Source organism: Mustela erminea, chromosome X (assembly GCF_009829155.1).
Source record: "Mustela erminea isolate mMusErm1 chromosome X, mMusErm1.Pri, whole genome shotgun sequence".
Classification (NCBI taxonomy): domain Eukaryota; kingdom Metazoa; phylum Chordata; class Mammalia; order Carnivora; family Mustelidae; genus Mustela; species Mustela erminea.
In genome coordinates, this window is record NC_045635.1 from 26957112 (window position 1) to 26976549 (window position 19438).

General features: G+C 39.0%; 1 protein-coding gene and 1 long non-coding RNA gene across 10 annotated transcripts in view; one reads left to right on the forward strand and one right to left on the reverse strand.

The window, feature by feature from the left end:
- DMD (dystrophin) overlaps positions 1–19438 on the reverse strand; it is a 2094983-nt gene that overhangs the window by 338207 nt on the left and 1737338 nt on the right. For all 8 annotated transcript variants that reach the window (XM_032330377.1, XM_032330378.1, XM_032330375.1 and 5 more), the window contains 2 exons: positions 4409–4529; positions 3510–3778 (listed from right to left, as the gene is read on the reverse strand). In XM_032330377.1, the coding sequence (XP_032186268.1) occupies positions 3510–3778; positions 4409–4529 (390 nt within the window). The remainder of the gene's footprint in view (positions 1–3509; positions 3779–4408; positions 4530–19438) is intronic.
- Positions 2309–19438, forward strand: part of LOC116582706 — a 68252-nt gene continuing 51122 nt past the window's right edge. For both annotated transcript variants that reach the window (XR_004282499.1, XR_004282500.1), the window contains exon 1: positions 2309–2437. This is a non-coding gene — a long non-coding RNA (uncharacterized LOC116582706). The remainder of the gene's footprint in view (positions 2438–19438) is intronic.

Below are 19438 nucleotides of genomic sequence, written 5' to 3' on the forward strand. Positions count from 1 at the left end.
TTAACTTGTATAGTAACTTCTTTACCAAATAAGAGGAGAGTGGAGGTGGGTATTACAATAGAGTCACTAGGGGTGGTGAAAATGAACTCAAGTGGGGAAATCAAATGCTCTCTGGCTACATGCCTAGCTATCAGTTTGGAGTTCCCTACAGCAGGGAGCCTCTGAGGGCTTCAATTGCTGTGTAGAAAAATGGGAACAGTGGTTTTAAGTACTCTTCTACTTCTTTTCAAAGTAAGTTTCAGTTAATAAAATTCACTCCCTGTAAACTACCACCACCAAATCTTCAGAGTTTCAAACCCAGTGTTATTGAGAAGCAACAGAGAAAATGGATTTATCTGAAGCGTTGGCATGCATAAGCTCTTTTAGAAAGGAATAGTGGGTGCATCTAGGTTTTGTTGTTATTGGGATCAGAGTGAGCATCTTACCAATGAAGGTATGGGAACTAAACTCCGTCTTAGGATCAAGACCAGGTAAGAGAAGGGAAGTGAAAGGAAAAATGCAAATAGGCTTCAGGAAGGGTCAGCTGATACAGGAGCTGTTCTACTTGGAGTGATTTTTTTGTTATTGAATCATGCTGCATATATATTGATCCATACTCAGAATACTACAAAGGCACCTGTGTGGCAGATACAGCTTAGAATGGATCCCTTAGGTCTCCTGTAAAGCCTATAGGTTTGGCCACTTAATTTATCAACTAGTTTGGATCCCTTGAGATATTCTTTTAACTTCATTTGTCATTTTGGGGGCAGATTCTAAAAAAAGGCAGTTCCTATATTTTTGAAAAAAGTACCATTTTTAATGCTGGACAAACACAAGGCAATACATTTCAAAAGATTATTTTAATTTCCAAGTAGCCAGCAATGTTAACCATTGCTTTAATTGCAAGACATAAGGTCTCAGGATGTTAGGGTAGAAGAGATTTTCCAAGCTATACAGTCAAATTTGTAATCGTCTCTTAAATCTCCACCTACTAATTTAATGAAATCAGTTTGACATTAGACCACAGGCTTCATATGAGCAAAGACCAAGTCTGCTTCATTCACAACTGCGTGTAATAGCACATTGTATGGTGGCTCATAAACAAGAGTGGAGTGAACGAACAAAGAAGCAGAAGTAGATTCCTTCATATGTTGTGGAAGCTGTGCTAGGAGCTGGGCTTTCAAATATACACAGCATGACCCTTTTGGGAAACTTACTTTAAATGACCAGCGACAATACATGGGAAATATAAGCGTGACAGCTGAAGGATGTGAGGTGATCTCTGAAAACACTGACTAGGGGCCATTTTTCTGTTCAGTGGGAAGACAAACTATAAAGATGGAAGCCATTTGAGCTGGGCCTTGAGGGCTGAGTAGGAGATCACCAGGCACATAAGGTGGGGGTAATCCAGGCCAAGAGAAGAACATTGGCAAAGGCAAAGATTTAGGAGAAAAGCTGGCATATTTGGGTAAAGGGGTGCTAGGGACAGAGTGCATGGAATGGCCTGAAGGGTGGGAGTCACAATTTGGAATTTCAACCAGGGCTAGGAAGAAAAGGGCCATCTGCCCCCTTCATTCCTGGGACTTTGTTCTCAGGCACGCAGTGTCCCATGACGGGTTTGGGCGGGAGCTGGAAAAGGATGGGTAATGGAGACATCCAATAAAGAAACTGCTCATGCACTCATTCATTAACCAAATGTTTAAAATGCAGTGTTTATCAGTTGTGGTGAGTACCAGGGGTTGTATGAAGGGCTGAATCACACTATTGTACACCTGAAACTAATATGACACTGTATGTTCACTAACTGGAATTTAAATACAAACGTGAAAAAAAGAAGGAAGAAAATGTAGTCTTTATGATATGCCAGAACATGGGATTAAAAATGGGATTGGCGCGGGATTTAAAGAAGAATGATATAATAATCTGAATACCACATGCTGAGGGCTAGAACAAGACACCGGTTGAAAAGAGGAGAGAAAATAGAAAAGATATATTCAGAGGTAAGATGAGTAGCCAAGTGCAATCGGTAAAAATGTGGAAGGATTTAAGGAAGGAACCCAAGTGTGAAGCCTGAGCAACTTGACCTTGGAAACACAGAAGAAAGGGCAGGTAAAAGGGGACAGCAGCAGGGGAACGGACAGACATGAGAATGAATGACCTTGGTTTCAGAAGGGCTGCATCTGGGTTCTAATGATATTTGGGTGAAGAGATTGGCAAAGAGATCCTGCCCGGAAACAGACTTGTCACCAGTCTCTCCACTTCACATTGGGAGCGTTTACACAATACAAAAGGCCTTGAGCTAAGTTTAGAAACTTGGGTGTGCCAACATCTAAAGGGTGGGGAGAGTTTCAGAATTGAGGAAAATAAAGGAAGAAGAATGTGGATGGAAAAATGCCATGGAGGGCCAGAGCGAGGAGACCTACCAGAATGAGGCTGCCAGCAAACATGCCAAGTGCAGGTCAGAAATTCACTTTTTTTTTTTTAAAGATTTTATCTATTTATTTATTTATTTATTTATTTATTTATTTATTTATTTGACAGAGAGAGATCACAAGCAGGCAGAGAGGCAGGCAGAGAGAGAAAAAGAGGAGGGGGGGAAGCAGGCTCCATGCCAAGCAGAGAGCCCGATGCGGGGCTCAATCCCAGGACCCTGGGATCATGACCCAAGCTGAAGGCAGAGACTTTAACCCACTGAGCCACCCAGGTGCCCCAGAAATTCACTTCTTTTGAATTTAAAGCTGGGAAGACTTTTGTTAGTTCTGATGCTAGATGAGTGAACAAAACATGTTTTCAATGTGCTGATTTTCAAAATGATACTCCTAAATATGTATATTCTTTCTTTATAATATATTTATCATCTATGTGCCACAAGGGCATTTAACTTTGGTCTTGGGGACAGTATTCCAAATATATAATGATATTTCCTAATATCTGCAGTGGACTATTACGACTCAAAATTGTATTATATACATTGCCTTCTAAGGGAAGGGCAGCAGTAACAGCCTCAATTCACAGTACCATAACTCACCCACGTCATATAATTTCATTAGCACAAAGGCCAAAGCCTAGACTCTTGGATCTTGATTAAGTGTTGTATTTTCCCCTTCTGATACTAAGTTTTGCTGAGAATGCATATGCGTGTGTGTCTCCGCGCGCGCGTGTGTGCGCGCACGCATGCGCACACGCACGCACACACACACGCACACACACACACACACACACACACACACAGAGATCAGATCATCTTAGTACAAACGCTTAAATTCATTTCCTAATAGCAAAATTTGATTGTTTCACCCTGTAACTTTTTAATATTTCATTCCACATTACTAAAGACAGAAATGATTAGATCACTATCTCTTCTTAAATAGCGCATCCAAGATGATTTTTGAATTTGTGAAAGACAGACTGATTTCTAAAGCTTAAGGGCGCTATTTTTAACTTGGTGAGAAGAAAATACTGCACTCAAATTCAGATTAGAAGCTCTTTTGAGTGTCTCAAAGGCTCTGAAGCAAAGCAATAGATGTTACCTTGACTTTTTCGAGGTGATCTTGGAGAGAGTCAATGAGGAGGTCACCCACAGGCTGCCAGGATCCCTTGATCACCTCGGCCTGACGTAGTTTGAGGTCCAGCTCATCTGTTGCTTCCTGAAGTTCCTGAAGTCTTTCGAGGGCCTCGTCTATTTTTCTCTGCCAGTCTGCCGAGTGCAGGTTCAATTTTTCCCACTCGGTGTTGACCTCCTCAGCCTGCTTTCGTAGGAGCCGTGTGACATTTTGAGCTCTCTCCTCAGGAGGCAGCTCTAAATTGGTAATATGACAAGGTTTTAGGCCACAATCACTTTTGTTAAAAAAAAAAAAAAAACCAACAACACACTGTTGAAAAGGTCATCCTAGAAGAAAGAGAGTACAGTCTAACAAGGGGCCAACCTGCTGATTAATGGTTCCTTTACACTTTGGCATAAATTTTGATAGTGTCCAGCCCATCTCAAGTTTGTCCTCCTGAGTTTATCTGTTCTACCTTCTATCATTCAGATAATTCAAGGTTGATTTAAGCTACTGAGTAAAGAAATGCACATCACAAGCTCTAATTTACTTCAGTCAGGCTCTAAAATTGAAAATTAGCTTGTAGTCTTTGCAACAATAGCATTCCTTCACACAGATACCCTCTTTTGTTTATTATTTTTTAAATGTTTCAATAACTGATCACTAATTAATCTCTTTTACTGTTTATTTATGAATGTGCAAACAAATTTAGGCATGGTGGTTTATGATTCCTTTTTCTTTTTCAACATCTATGTTTAATTTGAATCGATTCTATTTAACTTAGAAAATATGAGAGCTATCCAGACCCTGGCAGCAAGAACGGATGGGTCTCTCTGTCACCACTGATCCTTCTATCAATATGTTATTACGGTTCCACATTCAATTACCTCTGGGCTCCTGGTAGAGTTTCTCTAGTCCTTCTAAAGGCTGCTCTGTCAGAAATATTCGTACAGTCTCAAGAGTACTCATGATTACAGGTTCTTTCGTTTTCAATTCCCTCTTGAAGGCCTGTGAAATGAGATGAAAAGAAATGCTTATTTGGCTTGTGGCATTCTTCTAAAAATTAATCCTGGGTGTTCAGAACTTGGTTATGAAATTCCCAGGTCAATTCCTATCTCCTTTATTTCTAAACCGATAGTCACAAAATGATAAAGAAGGCTGTATGGATCTTTCTGTTAATCAGGAAGCCATTGTGTATCTAAAGCTATTCTGAAGAGCATGGGGGGAACTTCTAAGATATGTTAATGTCTTTTCATTAGGATAAGAGTGATTTATTTGTACAACCTGACTGCCAAACCTGAGATCTGAAGCCCAAGTTGCAAAATACACATATGCAAAACACTAGCAGGGCTAATGAATACTTCATGCACCCAAAAGAATGGTTATCCAGAACACAGGGAGTCTAAAGGGCCATTTAGAAGAATTTAGGTTGTACTGAAATATACAACCAATCTAATTCATAACCACCAGCTAATTCTGTCAAATATCTGACAACAAATAAAATGAAATGTTAACAGTAAACTATGTAAAAACTCAGTACTTCTGAAAAATACCCAATACATAACCCACTATGACTTCTTTAAGAATGGTAGAAATGTTTTGAGGTATACTGGATGTAGGAATTGTGGGACTAGGTTTTTATAAAAGGGCAGGCCTAGAGTTGGTCTCTAGGTTAGTTATCAGTTTTAATCTTTAATCTGTAATCTTCACTGATACAGGGAATTAAAAGGAAAGCAAAATACATAGTTTCTGCCTTCAGGAAGCTTCTGGATGAGAAGAGGGGAGAAAACTAACACAGTAGAAACAGAGTGAAAACAATAAACTTTGTACATAATTGATCACTAAGGCTTGTGAGACATCATGTGAGGCTAGAATAAATTAACAGATACTTGAAAACCATTGAAGATACTCATTGACCAGACTGCCATCTCAAAAATGAGGATGTTAATGAAAGTATTAAGTACCACATAAACATTAATTGATCAATGTAAAAGCAACAGCAACAATAATAATAATTACCCTGTGATAGTACTTAATTATTCATATCCTTTTTCAATTCTGCCCTATTTTTAGCAATGTTACCTAATGACTTTAAGCCCTGAGGGAAAATTCAGCTGTATTTCCCTTGAACTTCAGATATGTTATGTTGTAGTAATGCTCCAGAACTCTATTATATGACATATTTACAAATATAATCCTCATCATTCAGAAAAATCCTGAGGTTGATACTTTGCAAAATGATTCATCTTCCATAGTTTAGTTATAATTCGGTAAAGAGAGGTAAACTGTTTGAATTGAAATAATAACATTCTGCAAGTGAAATATTAGGATTCAGTCTGTGGATGGGGATGCAGTATCCGTACAGTGAGATAATTTGGTGTCCTTGAAATAATAAAGAGTAGGTATTACCATACAGAGTAGGTGGACTATTTACTCAGCTTACACGTAAGGCTGATTCTCCAATATTTCATTTGAAATCTGTGTGTGTATATGTCTGTGTATATGCACAGTCTGTGTATATGCACAGACACATACACACACACGCATGTGTGTATGTATACACAACTTTTGCTCATACATCTAATCTTTCCAATTTCAAGAAAATTGCTATCTCCTCCATAGGAGGAAATGGACTCTGACATTATAAAAATAATAACTGTTCCCTTTGTTAAACTACTACGTGTCAGTGGTTGTATCAGAAACTAGAAAAAAGTTGAACGCAAAACAACTCTTCCCATTTAGAAACTTGTATAAGTAGAAGAGTCAAACACATAAATAATTTGTTTATTTTTAAAGATTTATTTATTTATTTTAGAGAGCTAGAGCACAATCAGGGAGGGGTAGAGGGAGAGGGAGAGAGAATCTCAAGAAAAGTCCACACTGAGCAGGGTGCCTGAAGTGGGGCTCGAACTCACAACTCTGAGATCACTGCCCTGAGATCACAATGTCAGCTGAAACCAAGAGTGGGGTGCTTAACTGACTGTGCCACCTGGGCACCCCTAATTTCAGCACAGTGTAGAAAGTGTTATAGGTTTACACAATATGGGAAAGAAAATTGGAAAACACTTCCTAGAGAAGATACTATTCATAAAGAGTTCTTTTTTAAAAGATTTTTATTTATTGATCTGAGAGAGAGAGAGAGAGAGAGTGAGAGACAGAACATGAGAAGGGAGAGGTCAGCAGGAAAAGCAGACTCCCGGCATAGCAGGGAGCTCGATGCAGGACTCAATCCTGGGACTCCAGGATCATGACCTGAGCTGAAGGCAGTCGCTTAACCAATGGAGCCACCCAGGTGTCCCATAAAGAATTCTTAAGCACGGGGGCGCCTGGGTGGCTCAGTGGTTTGGGCTGCTGCCTTTGGCTCGGGTCATGATCTCAGGGTCCTGGGATCGAGCCCCGCATTGGGCTCTCTGCTCCGCAGGGAGCCTGCTTCCCTCTCTCTCTCTCTCTCTCTCTCTCTGCCTGCCTCTCTGCCTACTTGTGATCTCTGTCTGTGAAATAAATAAATAAAATCTTTAAAAAAAAAAAAAAGAATTCTTAAGCACGAACACGAGTTAGCCTTGGAAATGCAGGTTAGAGGAAGAGGAAGAAAAATGATGATAATACAGGTATGAAGACAAAAGAACATAATATAGTGTGGCATGTGTAGTTATCTCAAGTAGGCCAGGTTTCTAGAACATAAAGTACAAGGAGAGGACATATCCAGAGATGAAGTAAGACAGTGTCATTATCTTAAACTATATTTGACCTTTAACTCAGAAACTGAAGCTCAATCTCTGAGTTGCTAAGAAGTTTAGGTATTCTCTTGCAGGAACTCAGGAAACTTTGAGAGAATTTAAGTAGCGGAGTGGCATGGGCATGTGTGTGTTTCAAATAGATGTCCCTGGTATAAATACAGATTAAGTATTCGAGAAGGGCAAGAATGCACTTAGACCAATTAGGAGGCAACTGTATGAATTTAGTGAAAGATTATGAGGATCTGACCCAGGGGTAGTAGGCACCAAATAAATAAATAAATAAATAAAAATTTTAAAAAGAGGATAGAGGGATAAAGTAGGGAAATTTTTAGTGTGAAGAGGTGTAGGAATTTGGTGAATGAACACAGAAAGGAAGGAGCAAGGAAGACTTCCAGTTTCTAGGTTGGGGAAATGAGTGGATGCTGGAAGCAATTAACCTACATGTGAAGAAATAAACACTCCCAGATTTCTCAGCATGCCTATAAAAACCTCTGGCTCTCGAGAACCTTCCCATACCATGGGAACTAGATCTGCAGTCATGTGTCTAGTTAATTTCTCCCATCTAATAGGACCAAATGGTTAGAGCCCAGAGTAAGGTCCCAGGTTCAGCTCCAAGCTATCAGCAAGACTGGAGTGGCTATCCCTTTAGGAATTTACAGTTTGGGGGGAGAAAAAAGCCAAGACCTTGGTGACATTCCTAGTTTGTAAAATCTAAGGCATGTGGGGCTATTTGGCTTCTGGAGAAGTCGGAGTTAGGACTCAGGCCTTTTATGTTTCTAAGGAGACCCTTTCAAGAGGAGAAGGGGACCCTTTCTGGAAGAAAAGACCTCCTTCCCCTTTATAAGAAAGGAAAATCTTTCTTCCTGGTCTCTGGACTTGGGAATATGCAGCTAGCCATGTAGAAACATTTTCCATGGCAAAGGCTCGGATGGGGGAGTGGCATTGATATTCCCTGTTAGGTAACTAAAAGAAATCTGTCTCTGATTTTGAAATCTGTCTCTGATTTTGAAATCAGAGACATATTTCTTTTAGTTACCTAACACTGATCCAGAATACCTCATGTGCGCAGTCAGGATAAAATTAATGAAGATGAATATTAAAAACCCAGTACTAACACGAGGGGGGAATCCATTTGGAGAACAGAGTAAGAGGATGTGATATGCTCAGTTTGAAGAGGTACCATTCCTTCCAGAAGGAAATAAATAGCAAATCCTGATGATTGAGGAGAAGAAAAGGAGATTCAGGAGCCATTTTCTCAGTAACATCCACTGAGTGCCTATGATTATGCATAGAAACAAGCATTACAATTACCTAAGTAGATGAGACTGTTCAGGCAGTGGAGTGGGCTAAAGAGAAAATTCTGGAGTGTATATAAAATTTATGGGCAGACAGAGGACCTGGATCCCTGAGATGCCAAGAAAGAATGGAATGGACAGGTAGAAAGCTTGGGGGATATGAAAGTGTAGAACCATGGAAGGGAGAGGAAGAAAGTGACTGAGAGCTTCCAACCATGACACAAGAACAAGATGGGCACTGAGAAGTGTTCATTGGACTTGGTGAGAGCAATTTCAGTGGAGGGCAGTTGCCTCAAAAGTAGGTTTAGTGGAGGAGTGAGTGGGAGGAGAAGGAATAAGTATTTTAGATGAACACCTTGCAACATATTTTTTTTTCTGACAGGGAAAGAAAGAAGATCGGAAGGAAGATAGAGCAGATTCCAATGTAAAAGGAAAAGGTGTTCTTTTTAGGATGGGAATCATTTGCACACAGGGTAGAAGATAGGAACTAGCAGTAGGGTAACTGACCATCCTGGTTTGTTGGGGACTGGGCAGTGCTTCATGAAGTAGAACTTTGAAGGCTAAAACCAGGACAATCTCACGCAAACCAGGACAGTTAGTTACCATAGCAGAGAGGAATCTATTAAAGACCTAGACTGGGGAAACAGGAGAGGATTTTTGGAGTAAGGCCTGTAATATAAGGAAACAGATCTTAAAGGTCTCATCAAATTGACAAAGTCTACGACACTCTTTGATGATGCAGCTCCATTGTTGTGAGCGAACACCCATTGTGAGAAACCACTTGTTTGCCCCTCGAGTTGTTGCCAAGGGCTCAGCACCATCACAGCTGCACAGTTCATTTCTTAAATATGAGTCACTGAGGATTAAAACGAGTCTAAAGAAAAGACAAAGGAAGTTCTGTCATTACGAAGACATAAGCACCATTATTTTCACATCGTTGTCTGAAATTAAGAAAAGAAAGTGGATGGAAGGGAAGGTTATGTGCTCTATCTTCAACATATGGGAACATGTACATGAAGTATAAGAAAGGTTAAAAACCCCAGGAAAAAAAGGAGAAATAATTGGTTCAAGACAATCAGAAGATAAAGAAAATGATAATGTTTCTCTCCATATCGAAAAAGCCATAAATAGGAATATGTCATGGAAAAAGCCATAAATAGGAATATGTCATTTTAAGCATGGTTAGAAGGAAATGTTTTCTTCCATTTGTTCATTTAACAGATTTTGAGCATCTATCTGTACAAGCCACTGTTCTAGGCAAAAAGTATCAATGGTCCTTGTAGCAAGGAGTTTGAAAGAGATAGGCTTTAAAAAATAGATTTTATTTATTTATTTATTTTAGAGATGGGGGAGTGGGGGAAGTAACAGAGGGAGAGGGACAGCACACTCATGCTGAGCACAGAGCCCAATGTGGGGCTTGATCCCATGACCTTGAGATCATGACCTGAGCTGAAATCAAGAGTTGGACACTTAACCACCTAAGCAACCCAGACGAGAAAGGCTCACATAGTAAGTGCAAAAACGAAGACAACAATGACAAAACCACTGAAGATTCTGCTTTAAAATAAGGGAAAAATCAGTTTTTCCGTACCTAAGCGACTTACCATAACCTGCACAGTATGACAGTTCATTGCATTTTAAGAGGAAGGGAAATGGAGACATTTTTAAACAAAAATAAGAACATTCAATGTCAAGAGCCTTAACTCTTTCATAACTGTCTTGTCTCTCAAAGAAAGTGTATTTGAGTGATGTCTATATGCTGTGCTATACTGATTTTGCCCCAGAGGATATGCTTAATATTTTAAATTGGACAAGTTGGTTCATTCATGTGCTGATGTAAAAAAAGTATCAGATATAGAGCTCCCCTTCCACACACATACAGAATAGTCTTTACATTAGTTAGATGTCAGTGTTCACATGTTAAGATATTTACTTCCAGAATCTTTCAAACAGATAAAATTATTTTCTTTAAAACACATCCTCTTCTCCATCAGGGCCTAAAACAATGATGTAGAAGAATCAGAAGCAACTATTAAAGACTTAGGGCATCTCTGTGAAAAGAAAGTAACATTCTGTCTTATAAACAAGAAAAAAAATAAGGCATACTAGTTTGACGTTTTTCCTTCAGCTTCTTAAGTTTCACAGAATAATTTATATGAAGTGTGCACAACAAAATTATACTAGAGGGAGGGCGCCTGGGTGGCTCAGTGGGTTAAGCCGCTGCCTTCGGCTCAGGTCATGATCTCAGGGTCCTAGGATCGAGTCCCGCATCGGGTTCTCTGCTCCGCGGGGAGCCTGCTTCCTCCTCTCTCTCTCTCTCTGCCTGCCTCTCTGCCTACTTGTGATCTCTCTGTGTCAAATGAATAAATAAAATCTTTAAAAAGAAATTATACTAGAGGGACATCCCAAGGTAAATTCATTTATTTTAAGGTAAAATTATCTGATAGATGATATTTACTATTTTAAGTTTATTTATTTAAGCAATCTCTACACCTGACATGGGGCTTGAACTTACAACCCTGAAATCAAGAGCTGCATGCTGTACCAACTGACCGAGACAGGTGCCCCTGATAGACAGTATTTATATATCACAAATACTAACCAACCGGGTGACTGACTGTTGGCAAATTAATTAGCTAATAGAAAAATATTAATTTTGAACCTATTATGTATAAGATAGGGAAGATGTAGGAACTGGATCTTTGTCCTTAAGGAGTCAATAGTTTGGTTGAATAGGTGTATTTGTGGTGATACTATTATACTGTGAATGCTTTACCAATGCAGACTGAAGTACAGATAAGTTAGGATTTACCTAAGGCCATTAGTTCATTAGTCACTTAGAATCCAGATCTTGAAATTCTTAAGCTAGGCTACAGGTGAATGATGGTGAAAAATGAAGGTTCCTCGAATTATAATAATTTGAAAGACACGTAAGTGGCAAATCCCAATGGCCATGAAGCAAGTAAGAAATTTTAAAAACTTGAAAGTAGTAAAAAAGAACTGAGTCACTAATTATTTGACTTTTTTTCTCCTGCATCTCCTGCTTATAGGAAAAAACCAAATAGGGTGAATATTACCTCCAATACCTATTAATACTCTAATGCGAAGTAACTTAGAACCACATGTAGAGGGCAGGCAGGGTGAGATACTGATGTGATTGATGTACCTCAGAGAAAAGAAGGGCAGGATGAGAGCTCTGGGTTCAGGGACCGACACTTTTTTCTTTTTTTAAAGATTCATTTATTTATTTTGATGGGGTGCAGGAGAAGGGGAGAGAGAATCTGAAGCAGACTCTGAGCTGAGTGCGGAGCCCAATGCAGAGATCGATCCCAAGACCTGGAGAACCCGACCGGAGCTGAAACAAGAGTAGGCCACTTAACCAACTGAGCCACCCAGGAGCCCCAGGGACTGACATTTTTGATTGACAAGCTATACTGCTTTTAACTAGAGATACTGGTCCTATTACTAAGGATGTAAGTAGAAGCCCTTGCTATTCAAGACACAGGTCTCTTTCAACCATGGCCAGTTTCCATGGAGCTGAAATTTACCTATATTTCCCTGAAGGGGCAAGTCTGTATTTGTGTTATTCAGAATGAAATCTCACAGAATAGCTATACGTTATTCACATGTGTCAGCAGAACGTGACAGAATCAACCCGCGAGGCAGATTAAGCGGTTAAGAGAGGACTGTGGCAGCTGACTGGGAAGTTCAAGTCTGGGCTGGGCCAAAACTTGGCTGGGTGATCTAGAACCAGCCATAAGATCTCCCTGAGCCTTCGTGGCCTTGTTTGTTAAAATGTGGGGGTTTGCTAAACACTTTATCAAAGTTCTAACATCTGGTTTGAATATATATTTTAATTATTTATTTTATTTATTTAAATTGGGGAGGGGCAAAGGGAGACGGAATCTTAAGCAGACTCTGCACTGAATGCTGAACCCCATATGGGGATCGATGTCATGACCTCAAGATAACAACCCTGAGATCACAATGAGAGCTGAAACCAAGAGTCGGACACTTAACTGACTGCACCACCCAGGTGCCCCAGTTTGAATGTTCTGTAATCAACATGTTTAGGTCATTTAGGTCATTAATTGGCCATGGGCCTGTTACATGGTGGCAGTTGGAGATAGTCTCTTCTAGGCATCGTTACTAATGATAAAAATTATAGGAACCGCTTGGCACACAGTGGATAGTAAATATTGTTGAATACATAAGAGAACACCCAGTTAGAAAACCAGAGTGTGTTATATGGAAGCCAGTTTGATTTAGATGCAGAATATGCTTGGGGGTGAAAGCGTGGGCTCGTGAATTATTAGAGAAAAAGTTAAATGCTGTCAATCTGGAAAAAGTGAGAGCTCTTATTCTGGGCCTATTCTTTTGTGTCAGATCCAAAGTTGAGTGTAACCTTTGAGTTACTTGAGTGGATTTTCCTCAAGAGGAGGCCCTATTAGCTCTGCCTTCTTAATCGTAGTGATTTCTTCCCTGGAGGAGATTTTCATGCATACACATGCACAAATTCAATAGTCTGAACCACTAGTTGGGGTTTTTCCTCTAGTCTGAAGCATTAGCTAAGAGATGAGAGAACACTAGACAGACTCTACAATTTATAGTGATCCCAATGGAGCCATGCACTCAACAAATGGTTCCTGAGTGGGCACAGGACAAGGACATTAACACAGTCATGTCTACAAATTGGTCAGTGTTTTAGCTTTGTCATCCTATATTATCATGCTAGTTTCCATATTATTTCTACTTTTTCTATATGCCTCTTATAGTGTTTTTATTTCTGATAAGAAAGTTGAATATATTCTGTCACTGTAATGACATTCCTTACCATATTTATTGAGTCTCAAACACATCACTAATACTTTATTTATTGGATGCTGGGGTCTATAGAAAAGGGCAAGATCCAGAAATGTGGTTAACTGGAGTCACAGGAATTTTGCCTCTAAGAATCTAAGGTAAATTCACAGGGATCCGTGGAACAAAGAAATTTGAAAGAACAGAACAACAACAACAAAACAAAAGACAAAGGATTCCCTTAATAATCATTTGAAATAGCTGGCATTAGAGAGGTTATACAAATTGAGCATATGGGATATAAAGAAAAGGTCAAATCATCTTGGTTTTTTTTTATTGTGCTAACAACACTTAACATGAGATCCGTCTTCTTAAGAGAGTTTTAAGTGCACAATACAGGAGTGTTAGCTCTAGGCCCTAGGCTGTACAGCAGATTTCTAGAACTTACTCCTCCTGCACAACTGACACTTCATATTGAACAGCAAGTTCCCATTTCATCTTCTCCTCAGCCTCTCACAACCACCCTTCCTCTCATTACTTTTGAGAGTTTGACTATATCATCATCCATTTCCAGTCCACTTAATAGTAAAGACAATGGATGGTTGCATCAGATATATCTATTGTTTCAGAGAGTCAACAACATGAACAACAGCAATTTATAAGTGAGACTGAATCAATTTCAAGAAAAATTGAAAGATAAATGGATACATTTCAAGCCTGAAATTATTGTTAAAAATCTAACTGTATTCAATGAGAAAACATTTTTGAGTGTTTGGCGGGGAAGATGTGGTTAACTGACTCCTTGGTCAGATTTGCTTTTTTGGAATTACTTTAAGCTAAAAGTTGTGTTCTCTGAGATCAAGGGCATGAGCTAGAACAGAGTGCAGCCTGCTTGCAGATCTGTGATACTATGGAGGAATAGTTTAGTGCCCACGCAGCATCTTGAACAGCTGTTTGACTCTCAATCGTAGGCCTGGGTTGCTTCCAACAACCACTGGGGAAGTCACTTCCTACTGACAATAATGTTGTTAAGCTCTCAGCTGACCTTGAGAAATCACTGGAAAAACTCAATCTGTTCTCATGGTCACTTAGAGAATTAGGTCTTAGGTCATTGAACCTAAACCCTAAATTTTAGAAATTCCTTCTGAAGCAAGAGTATAGATGACTGGATTATTAGGAGACCCTGTGACAAATTAATTTATATCCATTCTCAAGAGGCTCAGCCCAAGTCTGAGATTGTCAAGTGTAAGTGATGAATAATTTCTGAATCATTCCATTTGTCTCTGTCTATCAATATAATCCAAAAACGGAACCCTTGTTTTGCTTTACGTACATGCCCTCACCCATGATCATTTCAAAGTCTTTCCCATGTCCATAAATGGCATCATCATTTCCTCAGTTGTTCAAATCAGAGACTTCAGAGTCATCCTTGACTCTTCACTTTCTCTCATATTCCATATCCCATCGATTGTAAGTTCTATCAGCAATACCTTCAAAATAGATCTTGGGTCAAATGATCTTTCACAAAGTCTGTCATTTCTACTCTAAGCCAAGTCATCATCATCTCCTTCCTAAATGACTTCAACACCCTACCAACTTTCTCCCTGCTTTCAGTTCTGCTCCTCCTACTGTCAATTCTCCATAGAGCAGCCAAAGTCAGCTTTAGGATGCATGAAACCAGATCATATCATCCCTGCTTATGGTCCTCCAGGGGTGTCTCATCATGCACAAAACAAAAGCGACCCCAAACTGTGGCAGATAACACCAATAATTATCTGGCTTTTGCCACTCTCTACAATGTCATTAGCCCCTCTAGTTATTCCTTGAGCACACCAAACCTGTTCTTACCTCTGGGTTTTTGCATTAGCTGCTCCTTCTGCCTAAAATATTCTTTGCTCAAGGTCTTTGCATGGCTCAGTCACTCAGACCTTTGTGTAAATGAATAACAATCTCCTCGGGTAGGTCACTACCTCTCATTCTTTCTCTATTTCTGTTTTGTTGATTTTCTCTTTATAGCACTGAATTGAAAGGAGTTTATATGTTAATTTACTGGTTTCCTTCATATTTCGCTCAGGAAAATCTGAAGGTCTGTTGTAGGCAGTCTCATTTTTTTTCACTTCTGTATCCTCAGCCCCAGCATAGGGTAGGCCCTCAATAAATAATTGCTGAAAGAATCAATACACTCTAGGAGTCTGAGTTATGGTGCAATTTTTCCTAAAATAATTTTTTGGGAAAAAGGAAATACACAGAAAATGATCAGAGGGGTTCATTCAAAATTAAATGAATGTGTAAAAGTGTCCTATAAAGGCAAAGTCCTATACAAATATTATTTTAAGAATATTTTTCAAGATATCAATGTTTTTATGTGGTTAGAAAGAGGACTTTGGCAGGGAACTTAATTTGTAAATTATTCACATTTTATTTTATTATACTCATTAAAGAAAAGTGGCAAATCCTAGATGCCTCCGTTCTCAAGTTTTGATGATATAGCTAGTTTTCAGAAGACTCCCTCAAATGCCTAGAAATGTAGTTCTAAAAATAATTTAAAAATCTTTTCTATTCAGCATTCCTAAATATGACTGCATAAAATATGAAACTTACACAAAAGTAGCTTACTCTATTAGGGATGAAGAATAGATCAAAAAGATGTCTATTTCCAAAGTAATACTCAGATTTCTAATTTTTTCTTGATTTAGCTGAATGTTTTATTTTTAGAAAATTTGTGCTTTTTATTTAAATTTTGAAATTTATTAGTGAGGAGTTACTTTTGAGATGTTTTATTATCTTAACATCTGTAAGCTCCATAGTCATGTTTTCCTCATCCCCACCTGATACTGTCAATTTTATTTTCTGGGGTATTTTTCTTTATCAGTCTTGCTCTGAGTTTGTTGCTTTTCTTAACCTTTTTAAGGAATGAAGTTTGGCTTGGTTGAGAAAAAAAAAAGGATGTCAATTTGTCCATTTCCTCCAACATAGTAAAGCAGACAGCTTAGAGGAAATAAAACTCAAAGTGAATTTGTAGGTGAACCAAACTTGTTTAGAAACTCTAAGAGGCCAGGTCATCGAATGAATTACCCTCTCACAACCTTTTTTTGTTGTTTTTCAGAGGTGCTAGGGAACATTTTTTAAAATACAGAGCTGACTTGAATCTTAACATTCACAAAAGGCACCCAAAGACATATTCTATTTGTGTGGAAAGAAAACACAGGGAACTCATCAAGCTGACACACATGCTAAAATGCACCCAAAGGAAGCAGGCCAGCATTGATAACAGAATTAGCTTAAATAAATGTATAATCAACAGCATGATTCCAGGATAATTTTATTGAATTTCTGAACCTCTGCCTCACTTTGTGGTGACTTCTGAGGAAATCGAACGTGCATAATATACGACCTGACAAATGAACAAGTAAACTACTTTATTCAAGCCTTTTCATTTGTCAACAGCTTCCACGCAATAATGGCTTTCTGTCCACTGTTTTAATAATGTATGTATTGATTACTTCCATCTCAATCTTAACCAGAAAAGCTCAGGAAGCTGTGAAAGTGTCCTTAGCGGTCTCAAGGGAAGGAATTACAGATATTTTTAAATTGAAAGATGAAAGCCTAATGACAAACAATTTCATTAGTACAAATGCAAACAAGAAGTCATTACCTACAGTGTTCTTATAATCAAGACCTAATCTCCATTTGGATTTGGTGTCGGATGAAGGGAGTTAAATAAGCTCATGGTTTATTGCAGTTCTCCTTAGAAATTTCCCACTATGATTTGCTCCTTTAAAACTCTCTCTAGGTTAATCACAGACGTAGACAAGTAATAAATATCACTTTAGTGACTGCTCAAGTAAAACAAAGGAAGTCAGTTTTAAAAATATATCTGGATCAGAATAATGCACACTAATTGAAAACGAGTCAGTCTGGTGAGGCAAATAATGAGGAACCGTAAAAGCTGGAATAATGTATGCAAAAGGTATAAAAATTGGTCCGTTTGTATTTGCGAAGGCATGTTTGAGCTTTAATTATTTATAACACTTCACCGCATATGGAACATTATTTTATTAATTAGGCCTGAGAGCCAGTTGCCCTTGTTATGCTGCCCAGCTGGTTTGGGGAACAAAGATCCACTCCCATGGGTGTGAAAATTGCTTTGGGGAGTGAGTCTGCAGTCCCTAACTACCTGTGTGGATTGTTTTGGAATTTTACCTATAAGAAAACCACACACCCCTCCACCAAAGTGCTTGAGAATGACTACATATTTTTGCTTTAAGAGTATAAGACACAAGGATATTTTGCTATAAAATGTTATCATTAATCTGTAATGATATCCAACGAAAATGTAAGTCACCTCTTTCATAAACATCCTGATTTAGAGAAAAGAAAAGTGAAAAACGTTTTTCTATAGCTTCGACTTCTGACATTCTAATGGGATTTCGATTCCCACAGAAAGTAATGACCAGGGGCATTAATAATTTACAATAGATAGTGAGCAGGGGATTTGAAAAAAAAGTGACACACCAAATACATGTGGAATAAGTCTATGATAACAAATGACTCATCTTGATACTAAACATTCTACATGAACAGTATTTGAATCCAGAAACCCACAAAGAGCAAGACAATTTATAATACTAGGAATGCGGCAATGTAAAACAAGTCTACAAATACAAAACCTGCCAAAGACTAGGTCTTGACAGAGTTTTGCACTGATTATATTTCCTTTCTCTATTCCTAAGGAAGTTCAGAAGATCAGATAAAGAGACCCAGTTTCAAGGATTTTCCTTTGTTGTTCTTGCCAACAGGCACCAGGAGCATTACTAACTAGACAGGCATTCCTCTGCAACTCTAAAAGGGCTACTGCATAAATATGACAAAACTCCGAGTAAACAGGGTGCTAAATTGTTTCCTCATCAACACTTCAGAGTGATGATGTTCTCTGAGGGAGGAAGAGTGTTTTGTGACGAGAAGTTTTCTTAAGGGTATAAAGAGAAGCTTGTCAAACATTGGGCCAGACCCCAAGTAAAAACAGTGCATCAAAGGAGCTCTCCACAGTACACACGGATGCTGAGTTGGGAACAACCAGAAAAATCCTGCTGTGAGGAAGGAACACCCCTCTCTCTTCTTTCTTTCCCTGCCCTTGGTCTCAGTAAACTAGAGAAGAACCAACAAGGTTAAGATCAGATCACTGATTGATTTTTTGCCTTCCTCTTTCCCTTCTTCCCTTTCTTCCTTAATTCCTTTGTTTCTTTACCTAGTTAGTGTACACCCTGTACTAGGCACCTTATTAAGGGCTGGGTATAAAAATGACAACCTTCTCCCCAAAAGAAGCCTTCTTGGAGAACATGGTTTAGCGAAGGTGATGGACATGAATCAAGTATTTACACAGATGTGTGATGACAAAGAATATTAAGCTGCAGAAGGAAAAGTAGACTGTGTATGAGAATATGTAGAGGAAGATCTGGTCAAATGTGGGCAGCAGGGAAAAGCTTGCTTGATGTCTGAGCCAAGATGTAAAAGCTTATCAGATGTTAGCCAGGAAATTATAAAGGGGTATGTGTAGGTGGAAAGGGCTTCAGACAGAGGACCAGCATGTTCCAAGCACCACCTGGGAAGAACACAGAGAACTGAGCAAACCAAAAGAAGGTGGCATGGCTGGTGGCCAGAGGGAAAGAGGAAGAGCAGGGAGAAAAGAGAAGGTTGGGGCCCTTGCTGAAGATTTTGGCCTTTTCTCCATGGCATGGAGAAGCCACTAAATAGGGCTAAGATGGGGATTGACATAATTCATTGTATGTTTTTATGTAAATTACTCTGGCTGAAATGTAAAGACGGCACTGTAGGGTGCCAAGAGTACATGCAGAAAGGTTAGGAGAAATGGACTTCTGTGACTATTGTGATGACTACAGTAGATGGAGTCAGGAACCATTTTGGAGGCAAACTAACTCAGTGACGTATTAGGCTCATCAAAGGAAGCCTTGGCTTGTCATCTTGAAAAAGTGATTATACTGGTCTGCTCCATTGTTGTTTGGACAGGGGAAAGTAGTTAGATCTTCCAAGCTTTGAGCTTTGGCAGATGGCAGCTATAAAAAGA